Raw genomic sequence first — 11,792 nt, forward strand, 5'->3', positions numbered from 1 at the left:
TTTTTTGAATGTATTTTAAGTTTGTCTTCAGTTTTTCTTCTCCTCCTCGTTACGATTTTTATTATCGTCTTCCTCCTTACTGCGATTTCTTTCATCGTCTTTCTTTTTTTTTTCTTCTTTTTTTGCTACGATTTCTTTCTAACGTCTTTCTTTTTTTCCTATTCTTTTTTACGTCGTTTAAGCTTTCTATCATCTTCTTCTTTTCTTTTTTTTTTTCGCTACAATTTCTTTCCATTATCTTTCTTCTTTTCCTCTTCTTTTTTTCCGCTACGATTTCTTTTCAATTGTCTGTCTTCTTTTCCTCTTTTTTTTTTATGTCGTTTAAATTTGGGTAACAAAATCTAAACGACCGTGTACAAAAATAGAAAAATTTAAAAGATAGTGTATAAAGAATCTTGAAAAAAAATCATTTAGATTGGAGTAGCAAATATAAAAAAAATAAAACATCGGCTAGACAAATTTAAATGATCGTGTACCAAAAGAATTAAAAAAAATCGTTTGGTCAAATCTAAACGATTGTGTACTAAAGAATCTTGAAAAAATAAACGATCATGTACTAAAAGAATTTAAAAAGTTGTTTAGCCAAATCTAAGCGATCATGTAACCAAATTTTGAAGAAAAAAATCGTTTAGATTTGGGTCTAAACGATCAAATCTAAACGATTGTGTAACCAAAACTCAACGTAACCAAATTAAACGATCACGTAACAAAATTAAATGATATAATTGAAAAAATAAATTATAGCCAAATATAAACGACCAAATCTAAACGATCGTGTACTAAATATATTACGTGCGCGTTGTTAACGGTGTGATTGACGGGACATATTTTCTACGATGGGTCTGTGGGTTTTTTCTATTTTCGAAATTGTTCTATATAGTGCATATATTTTGACACTTTGTTATATTTTTTAAAAGTCCTATAAAATAAAAGTGAATTTGATAAATAAAATAAGATAAAATTGAATAGTGTTACAAATTTGAATCGATATTCATAAAGAAAAATCTAAGAAGATATAAAATTTGGTTATAATTACAATAACGAAATGAATGATAGTTAATTAAGATTTCATATAACTTTACGTTATAATTATACTGTAAGTGACCCTGTAAATGTAGATTAGTTAAATCCCATAACTTTTTATTACTATTACCCTGTATATATAACTATATACTGGTTAGTTATTAAAATATACCGATATGAGTGGATAAAAATAAGCTTTCTAATTAACAAAATGTTTCAATTAAATCATATAATTAAGTATGCACAAATACTCGATATTAGAAAACAATTAGAAACATAGAAAAAAATTATGCAATTCTAAAAGTAGTGTTTGAAAACAAAAAGTCATTCAATAAAAGTAGAAAAGAGAGAAGTTTGTGCTTAAGCATAATTCGAAACAAAAGCAAAGCAAATGAATGCTTTTACCTTTGGCATGACAAACAACTTTACCATTAGAGTCCTATTTCAATTACGAGCACTTTATCATAAGATTAGCTAAATAATAATTAAATAAGATAATGAAAATTCTAAACATATATTATAAAATCAAAATATTGGTAAAAAATAAAGATTAAATAATCCTAAATATTTTCAAAGATTAGCTAAATCAAAACAAATATGATATAAACCTACCATTCATTTATCTCTTGAATTCGTACAAATGAGATAAAATGTAAAAATATATTAAAAATTGAACTAACACAATAAACAAATAAAAATTGTTTAATCCGAAGTTAAGATTATAAAAAACAAAACAAATAAAATAAAAAGAAAATGTAAAGGTATGTTATATATTAAAATCATAAAAAGTGATAAATAAATTAAGTATGGAATAATTTTAGTATTTTCAAAAATTAGTTAAATAAATTTTAATTATGATTGAATAACCTAGATATTTCAAAAAATTAAATACATTAAATTCAATATTCAAAATTATAAAAAAAAAAAAAAAAAAAAAAAAAAAAAGAAAAATTTAACGAATTTAATCTAATGATCACTTTATTATATTAACGAATCAAAAATATATTGTATTTCAATAATTGGGTTACACTATCCATGATTCCGTTAAGTTTGATATTTTAAATTATACCAAATTAAATCACATCATATATGAATTACATTATGCTATACATGTAACAAAACAAAAATATCATAGAAACACGACACAAGACACGTGTGCTACTTACTTTTGAAAAAAAGACATTAATCCAGAATTTTGATAAAAATCCAACAGCTCTTGCAATTTTGGCATTCCCACGTATATTCCTTAAAAGAAAGAGTGGAGCTTAACATTTAACATTTAAGGTGGATAATGGTGTATTCGATGAATTTTGCAATTGGGACAATTCAAGATTAAAAAGATGGGAAATGGGAATTGTGTTGTTTTGGACAGCAAATTAGTGGAGACAACGCCGGTGGAAATGAGGAAAGAAGCATACATAGTGGGAGTCATGGACTTTTTCAGTGAATTTTGGTAAAGTTTGTAATGGGATTACCCTACCCACACCTTAGTATTTTTAAGGGAAAAGTAATGGGGTTATTAGGAGAACATATCGATATTGTTATAAACAGAGGTTTTTGAGTGAGATTTTGGGGAGAGTCTAGCTCTCTCAAAAGGCTAAAGCTTACTTCTATCTATATATTTTCGTATATTTCCGTATCTAATTGCTCTTGAGTTTGTTGTTCTCGACTATTTCCTTGTCAGGTTGGGTAACTAATACACTCTAATCTTAATATGCTAACTTTTGTTTTCCAAGTTCAACTGTAAGAAATATAGTAAGTAGCATTATACTGAGTTTTGAGTTCGACTACAACTATATCTATAAATTTACAAGAGAAGCTTTTCAATGGTTGATTGGTTCAGTCTCTTGTGGCTCGTACATGGCTGCACCACCTAAAATTATTCTCAAACTTGACTGTACATACATTTCTCAAGAACAATATATCACATATTTCTTATGCATGAGTAAAGAATTGGTTGAAATAATTATAATTAAGTGATAACTTATTTATCTTTTTACACTTTCGTATCAAAATCACACTGTTTGAGATTGTTTTAGGCCATTCCTCTTTTCTGTCACAATCCCCAGCCCTACAAAAAAAAAAACAGGAAGTTACTGATTGTTAGCAAATATTGTAGAATTTAGCACTTTCAAACTTATAAATATAAGTAAGATTGGAGAGTTCATGTTTCTAAGTAGGTTAGGTGTCCAAGATAAAAATGTACATCCATCCGAAATAGAACTCTACCTGAATCCGACCATCTGACGTTCCGATTACCAGAACTTCCTCCCTTTCATCTAGTGTCATACAAATGATCTTACAGTTTCTACCCATTTGAAGTGTGTCGACTTTGTTGGGCTTTTCCCTGCACCAGATTTCAACCATTCCTCCTTTACCTCCTAAGTAAGTTAGATCTGAACTTACAGTCATAGACCTTACATCCATTGAAGTTGTCAGCGATCCTATCAGCCCGTAGTCCGATGTATTCCAAATCTTTTTTAAACGAAAAACTTTGATATTATTTATATTATGTATTCAATCAAATCAGATAGAGAGTCGAGAATGTGAAAGTTAACTGAGTACCTTCACAGCTGCTCCATCTAAAGCAGTGCTGGCTGAAAATAACTGTTTGTCGTAAACTTGGAGTGCCTGGATTGGATTGGCCTTCCCCAACAGTTTTCTGGAACCACTGTGGATGTAATTTATAGTGCCTGTAGCCAAATCGACCTCCTAATAGACCATGGAAACGCATCGTTAAGATCACTGAAACAAGAAACAAAGTACTTCATGAAAAGATTGAAGAAAAAAGAGTACCTGGATGCTACTATCATGGCATCCACAGAAAAGTTTTCCACCCACAAGATTCAAACACTTGACATGTTTACTTGAGTTTAGTAACTTCGATTCCCCACCCCACGAATAAACCTAGCCGACATTTCTCAGCATGAGCCAATGACATGACAACCTTCTACTAAATAAAATGCAAAAAATGAAATTTGGTGGTTTTCATAAGGTATTTGTCAGGTATACCCTGATACCAGCTCCATGTGGGATGAAGCAAGCAACTGTCTTTGAAACAACTAAGTTATGAATTTGATCCTTCACGTCGTGAAGTTGTATGCACTGGATTGTATCACTGCCGAGAGACCATACCTGCTCATGAAAAAAATATGGTTTTTAAAGTGTAGTTTGATGCATGTGAGAGAGAAAGATTGATGTGTAAGCACCTTAATGGTCTTGTCTAAAGAGCCACTGTATAGTTTCTCTTCGAATTCCAAAACTGCTAGACTGGTGACTCCCTTGGAGTGCTCTTGAACTTCATGTATGAGATGAAGATTAGTCCCTCTAACAGACCAAACCTTCAAAAAATAAAGCCAACCAAAAACACCATTATCAGAATCAGATAACACCAAATACAAAAAGGGGAAAGAATCTATCCAAGAAACTCCGTCGAATGCTGTGGCAAAATTTGTGAAAGGTGTTTCCATTATATGAATATTAGAACATACGATCCAAATAAAGGAAGAATAGCTTCATACTAAATTACAAATATTACAGTCTGTCAGATATATCATCTCAATGGATCAATCAAGAACTGTCAAGGATGAAACTTAGACCTACAAAATGATGGTTGTTACTGTGTAAAGATACCTTGATTCTTCCATCTGAATGGCCAGAGATGATCTTGTCTTTGAAATAAGCAATTGATAGTACCTCTCCATTTGTACTGCAATCTACTTGAAACAGTTCTTGATGAGACCAGAATTCCTACATTAGAACAAGGATATGAAATCATTTCATGGTTCTATAGTTAGCTGGAATAAGCTTTTTTATTTAAAAAAAAACGTCAATAGGTGTAACTAACTTACAGAACTCAAGTCTTGTTCCTCACATAGAACTTTTAGCATCTCAAAGGCCAACGGTGTTGATCTCTTAAGTTCCCTGAGACCTCTCATAATATCTTTCATATTGGAACTAAGGCACTGTAGTCCATCTGGAATTCAAATAGCAAGAAACTAACATCCGTACACATCTAAATAAGCAACAGAAGGTATCGTGCACTGCAGAAAATATAAAACATTCATACAGGAACGCTTGTTCTTGTTTCAGAAGCTATTACCTACCTGGTTCGTGTACGAAACTGTTTATTGCTAGCAAGCCAAGTGTTTTCTCTTCCACATCTGTTGTCGTTGTGAAAATCGATAAGAAGTGATCGAGCAAGCAAACTCTAGCAGTTTCTAAAATCCCCGTGTCTGGAAGACTTCTAAGCATATGACTGAGCCATGTGGCAGAGACAAAGCATGCTGAAAATAGCGCTGCAAATTTGCTCTTCAAACCTTTTGCCAATGGTTCAAAGAGCAACCCAAAGTCATGGCTTATAAGTACAAATGCCATCTTTCTTTCCCATTCATCAGCTGCCCTCTCTTCTTCCTTTTGTGCAAGTTTTAAAGAAAGGAAATTATTTTTCGAGTAATAGAATATAGAGCCGTGTAAGATTAATGGAATGATAGCTAGCAACTTATAAGCCAGACACAGAAATCTGAGTACCGACAAAATGTCCAAATTTTATAGAATGCTCACCCTTGTGAGTTCTGCTTCTCCCGGAGCACTGCTAATAGTATCTCTTTGTATGGATTTCCTGTGGCCTTTAGTAAATCCAGCACGTTCAAGAAGAAAATACCTAGTCAAGGGTCGTCCAGATGTGCTAAACCTTCCTTGTAAAGACATAATCGTCTCAGCAGCAGAAATTTGAGTAGTTGGGAAGTCGGAATCTCCAAGGCATGAAATAAGAACATCCATTGCCTCTTCCCGATAGATACTCATCTTTCGCGGTTCCACCTATAAATGAGTATAATAACATTGTACTTAGTAGGTATGGAAAATATAGTGCTCAAGAAATAAAAGAAATCTGCTTCACCGGCAAATAAACTTGCCCATTGAACTAGAAGAACAACATGTTAAAGAAAGATTCGAAAGTTCAATGTACCTAGCTACAACAGAAAATGGGATACTCATACCAAGACATCAAGTTGTAGCAGAAGGCCAGCCACTACAGGGGATTGATCTCTTCTGGCAGTTTGTAAGTATATCAAGAGGTAGTGCATAGTGCTATATTCACCTCCATCCTTTATGTTTTGAAGAATTTGTTCGTTAAAAGTTCTCCTGAAAAGAAAGACGGATAACTTTCATTATTGCAGGACATGTCTGAGTCTATTGGATTTACCCACAAGACATTGCTGAAAAAGAAAGATGTCTGGACAGTGACCAGAAGAACATACCTATTTAACTTAACTAACTCAGAGAGAAACGTAATGATCTCAAATTGTTCGTCATTACTCACTTCTACAAAACTTTCCAAAACCAAAGCTAAGTCAGCTTTATCAGCTATGATATTTCTGCACCTCCCATCCTCTTGAATGCATCGCAACAAGATCCCAACTGCAGCAATCCTCTCCTCTACCTGTTTTGCTTTCAAACTACCTATAATACATTCAATTGCATTTTCAGCAAGCACAACAACAGCAATCAAAGAACCTTCTTTACTCTTTCCCAAAATCTTTCTAAGCAAAATCACTGCAGCAGATTTATGGCTTAAACGCATCTTCTTCACATCTCCTTCATTCTTCTTAATAGCAGCCAAAAGAGAACCCACTATGTCCATCTCTTGTAAACTCTGGCTGGAAAGTCCTAACTGATATATCAACACAACAGCCTCCATGAAACCTCCTTTAAAAAGAGTCACAATACAATCCACATCCGATTCGACCCGGGAGAGTGTTTGAATCACAGCAGCATCCTTGAATCCCAGCTCTGATAAAAGAAAGATTGCTGCACTCAAAACCTGTTCATTTACAGAATTGACAAGGATCTCAACAAGTCCATTGATTACGGGAGGTTTCAACAACATAAGTTGTATATCCATTTCCACATTCTCTTCCAACCAGAACCTCTCTACACAAAGCACGGCAGCTTCTGCTTCCTCCAAAACTTCAGAAGCATAGAGATTAACAATTGCACGCCTCACCTCCTTCATGCCTCTATCAATGGAGGCTTGGCTTATGACACTAACAGGTGAAGTCAAAACAGCCAATGGGTCAGCTTCATCAATAGGTTTATCCAAAGAAAAATTGGGATTCTCTTCAAGCCAGCTCGCAATGAGGCGTTTTAGCACGTAATTGGTTTTGGGAAGTTGGGTATTTTCCAGCTTTTGTCCTGTGATTGGACAAGTTGAGTTCCCTCTATCAAGCCATTCCTGAATTGCACTGCGCTCATAAGTTTGACCCGTCTCCAGAGTCACTGGGTCATAAAAGATGTTGCAAGTTATGGGACATACAAAGTCCTTAGGAGGTGTGTTATACCTTTCGCCACTTTCCGGTGAGGCATTGCCGGAATCCTCCATAGCAAAATCCAACTCCACTGATTTGGTTCCTGATTCTTCCATGGAAGATATGGTCTGTTTTAGCTTCTGGGTCCCGAGTATAGACTCAAACAATGCTGTTTTGCCGTCATTTTCCTAACGACAAACAAAGGGAAACAAATATTTTCAGAAGGGAACAAATGGGTAATATTTTTTTTTCCTTCTTGTTAACATCTATTCTTGTTTTACCTCGATTTCAGAAGAATCGTCTTGAGCTTGAGCAGCCGAATTGAAGATAGAAAAGGTTTTAGACCCACTGGAAGATTCTTGCTCTCCGTTGAAATTGAGTGGTCCGGGAGTTCGGGTAGGAAGAGACGGCGACGGCGACGGCGACTTTGACTTGGTGGCACTGTCGACTTCAACAAGTGAGACAATTGGATCTTCTTCAACCCAAACTGGCTGCAGAATGCGAAAGAGGAGAAGAAAGTGAATGTCATGTTGCTTTAGATTGAAGTCGTTGAAGAAATTATTGTAGGATTTTCATCAACAGTGGAAATTTCTAAATTTGTGTAAACTTGTCAAAAGAACACCAATAAATGAAATCTTGAATTATTCAATATTCTTTTTTTTTTTTTTTTTGTTTGAAAGAGACACTAACGAATTCTTGATTCGTTATGAGCTCCTTAGTCCTTCTTGTTTTTCAAGTTATGAACTATGTCCAATGTGCATGAAGATGAAATTTAATCTTTGTTAAAATTTGGAACATTCTAAAAAAATTACAAAATGATAAAAATATTTATAAAATACTATTTAAGATTTGTTTGTTATATATTTTAAATATGTCCATAATCATTCTTTATTAAATTTTATTTTTTAATTAAATTAACGAGTTTGTTTTGTAATTTTTCATACTACTTTTGGTTAAACACTTGAGAATAGTAAATGAATCAACGTGAAAAGAAAATAACTAGATTGGTAAAAGGTTCAATTATATAAAATAAGTGAAAACTTTTGTACTTTACCACGTACTAAACTTTTAAATATTTTCGACAACCTTTATGGAAAGTTAATAGCATATATTAACGGTTAGTTTTATATGGAAGCAATAAAGAAGTGCTTGTGGTAAAAAATTAGTTATTGTGATCCTACTAGAGTTGAATTATAATAGTTTGTGTTTAAGTATAGATTATTTTGATTTAAGTTATGATAGCATATGTTTGAGATATAAATTATTTGAGAAATAAATAGTAAGTATTGTAGCAAATAATAAAAAATGATGAACGTAAAATAGCAAAAATTGTCGTAAATAATAAATATTGTAATGGATAAAAGTTTATAAGTAGTGTTGATCGTAGCTCACTGAAAATTACGAAATAGTATTTACAATAATAGTTACTGTAATCATATGATAGTACTTACTTCAAATGCTCCCTAATATTTTGTTTTAAAAAATATTTAGACATGTTTAAGAAGACTCTAAAATTTTTTAAAATCACTTGTGTTGTTTTTAACATGAGTTATTTTTAATATATTTTTAATTTAGTAAAATGAACCAAAATACTTATAATTATAACAAAATGAACCAAATATAGAATAACTTTATTTTTTATCAACAATATACAACAATAGCATATTCTTGATCGATAATTATATTTTTCTTTTGTCGTTTAGAATAATATTCCTTTTAATATTACTATAAAACATGTTTTTAATGGTTCAAATCCAACTTTGATAAAATGGAACTTACATCAAAACTAAATTTAAATTAATTTTGAATGGTCATAGATGTATCTAATGCGATTTTAAATATGACAACAGTGATTTTAATAATCTCAAAATTACGTCTAAATAAGCATTTATACTAAAAAGAATGTTAGAAATATCCATATTGCTAATGTATAAATAAGAAGTTGTTAATGTTTCAATAGGAACATGTTCCTCGAGTGCACTTAAAAAAAAGTTAAAAGTTATCATAAATTGGGGTGTTAAAAAAACCTACTACCTCGACCACATTACCCAACTCAATTCATAAGGGGTGGATTGGGTTATCTTTTATTTTGGGTCAGGTTGAGTTATAAGCTTTAGTAACCGATTCAACCCAACTCAACCTAGTTTTATTATTAATTAATTTCGATAATTTCTTGTTGTAGTAGTCCTTTGTTAAATTAATTTCATCTCTTTTTTTCTCTCTTTGCAAGAATGACTTAGAGAGGACAACCCACAGGTTGACCTCGAAGGGATAGAATTGTACTACCGTTGTCGATGCCCTTCCTTCCCATCGAGATGCTCACAACCTTAATTAGTCCTTCTGTCTTTATCATAAGAAATGCTATTGAGACTAATATTACTCTTACTATCGAGAGAGACCATCTTTCCCCCAAAATTTCATCAGTTCTGGGTTCAAGTCATGCTCATCCATCTGAATACTAAAGATGAAAATTTCTATTGAATGACTGTAATAACTATGGTTGTAAGTCAATAGTAACCAACCCTTTTAGAGCTTTATCAAGCTTCAATCGAGAATAGGGAGGAGACCTTAACTTCATTATAAGTTTGACCTCCTTCGAAGGACTTCCAAACATACTAAAAAGATGGAACCCCCTCAATAGAATCGAAGAACTTGTGTGGTCGGGAGAGGATCGAATCATTCATTTATCAGTTATGTCTTATGGAGTGATTCATTGACTCTCAACTCTAATTAGTTATCAAAAGGTCAACTTTACAAAGGTCGGTTTCCACAACCATTGATTTTTTTTTCTTTTTCTTTCTTCGAGACTATAGGGTCATTACACAAAAGGCTTGAAGTGAACGAGAGAAGCTTACCGAGAGAGTACCAATACAATGACGAAGGTAACCTACTTTCGGTGGACACGGAGCCAACAAGTTCAATCTCAAAGCATGAAGAGTCCCATGGAGTGGTTACAAAAGCACGAGCCATTGGTGATAACGCCTCTACCAAAGACTTAGGAATAGACACAGAAGAGAACTTACCCTTCTATTAGAGAGATCATTTACGAGAATTAGAAAGCCTATAATTAACAAGAGAAAATCTTGCTACTTACTTGTTATATCCTCACGTTCTTGCATGGCTCCCTCTCCCTATCGATATAAATACGATAACTTCTAAGTAAATAAGAGGGTATAGGAAGAGGAAAGCGTGTCTTGCTATGCCCTCGGACTTCTCTCATCTTATTGCTTCTCTTGTCTTCTAATTCTTCCTCTAATAAAAAACCACTCAATTGATGGGTGCCGTAGAAGGGGTCTAATGGAAACCAGAATAGTTGCTTTTCTCTCTATTTTTTTTTTTTTATTATTATTATGTCTAAGGGTATTATTGATAATTAAAAAGTTAGAAAAACAATATATATAAAGAAGAGCAATTAATAATATTACATTATACCGTCCATTGGGTAAACTGAGGTGCTCCGTTCTTAACTTCTCCTCTACAATCTGCTCCATTTCCTTCCATTTCTCTTTCTTATTCAATAATTTTACCTTCGGACTCGGAATCCATTCACTTTCCTCATTCCTTTCCAAAATCTTTTTGAAATGTTCCGCAAAATCCGTGCAATTCCTGTCCAAAACTCTCTCGTAATTGCTTTCCAGTTCCTTCAGCTTCAAAGTTTGATCAATGCTCAACTTCGACAGCGATTTCGTGCATGGAACAACTTCCCATTCCTCACACCTTGAATATTCCCCACCACCATTGTGATTCAAATTCGAGGCCAAGGATTTCACGATTTTTGATCTCTGTTCGTTGAACCAATGAAAAATCGGAAGAAAATGGCCGAGAAAGAGCTCCTCGAACAGAGTCGGAGCGATTTCGGACCGAGCCAATGAAGGGTATAAGAGGAACAAATCGAGGAGCCTAAGAGCGGAGTTGAGGTTTTGGTGATTGAGGCCGTAGATTAGGGATAATAGAAAAGAAGAAATAGGATTTTCAGGAAGGGAGAGGAGTAGCTCTTCTGCACAACGTAGAGAGGAGGATTTGATCGAAGAGTTGTCGGCGGAGATGGCGTTTTCGAGAGCTTCAGCTGCAAGCCCTAGTGGTTTTTGGGCAATCTCGTCGGAAAGTGAAAAGTTATCGTACACGGTGGAGAGAAGGCGCTTTCGGAGGTCGGATTGAGCAAGTATTTCAGAGATGAAGGTTGATATATGGTGGAGAATATTCGACGCGGTGGTGAAACCAGTGTCCACCATTTCTCTGGTAACAACGGACGTCGAGTTCGAGGAAGTTAAAATTATTGATTCTGATTTGCGGCAGGAATTTTGGTGAATATTATAAATGGCAAGGCAAGTGCTGTGCCGCCCCCAGCCGGCTTGACTGAAATGTAAGCATCATCCTTTTGCTGACTGATTATTTCATTGCTTCGAAGAACTTTTCAAACCATCAAAACCTTAATTACAGACAAAGCAGAAGCTTCCACAT

The 11,792-nt window shown here is 33.8% G+C and overlaps 1 protein-coding gene across 1 annotated transcript; it reads right to left on the minus strand.

Moving 5' to 3' along the window:
* Nucleotides 1–2,765: 2,765 nt before the first annotated feature.
* Nucleotides 2,766–11,792, minus strand: LOC103501061 (putative E3 ubiquitin-protein ligase LIN-1). Its single transcript, XM_051081777.1, has 15 exons — nt 10,757–11,792; nt 10,223–10,358; nt 7,613–7,902; nt 6,285–7,519; nt 6,024–6,168; nt 5,587–5,844; nt 5,130–5,436; nt 4,875–4,999; nt 4,657–4,773; nt 4,233–4,364; nt 4,036–4,158; nt 3,820–3,930; nt 3,589–3,735; nt 3,253–3,498; nt 2,766–3,094 (listed from the first exon to the last, which is right to left on the minus strand). The coding sequence occupies exons 1-15, from the start codon at nt 11,561–11,563 to the stop codon at nt 3,080–3,082; spliced, it is 4,194 nt and encodes a 1,397-aa protein (XP_050937734.1). The 5' UTR covers nt 11,564–11,792; the 3' UTR covers nt 2,766–3,079.

The sequence above is a fragment of the Cucumis melo genome, chromosome 2 (genome assembly GCF_025177605.1).
Source record: "Cucumis melo cultivar AY chromosome 2, USDA_Cmelo_AY_1.0, whole genome shotgun sequence".
Taxonomy (NCBI): domain Eukaryota; kingdom Viridiplantae; phylum Streptophyta; class Magnoliopsida; order Cucurbitales; family Cucurbitaceae; genus Cucumis; species Cucumis melo.

Excerpts from the sequence above, each read along its gene's own strand:
- LOC103501061 (XM_051081777.1), bottom strand. The coding sequence starts at position 11,563 with ATGGTGGACACTGGTTTCACCACCGCGTCGAATATTCTCCACCATATA. Across the intron at positions 6,169-6,284 it reads GAGTTAGTTAAGTTAAATAG|GAGAACTTTTAACGAACAAA; the intron begins GTATGTTCTTCT and ends CTTTCTTTTCAG. Across the intron at positions 4,774-4,874 it reads AGGAACAAGACTTGAGTTCT|GAATTCTGGTCTCATCAAGA; the intron begins GTAAGTTAGTTA and ends GTTCTAATGTAG.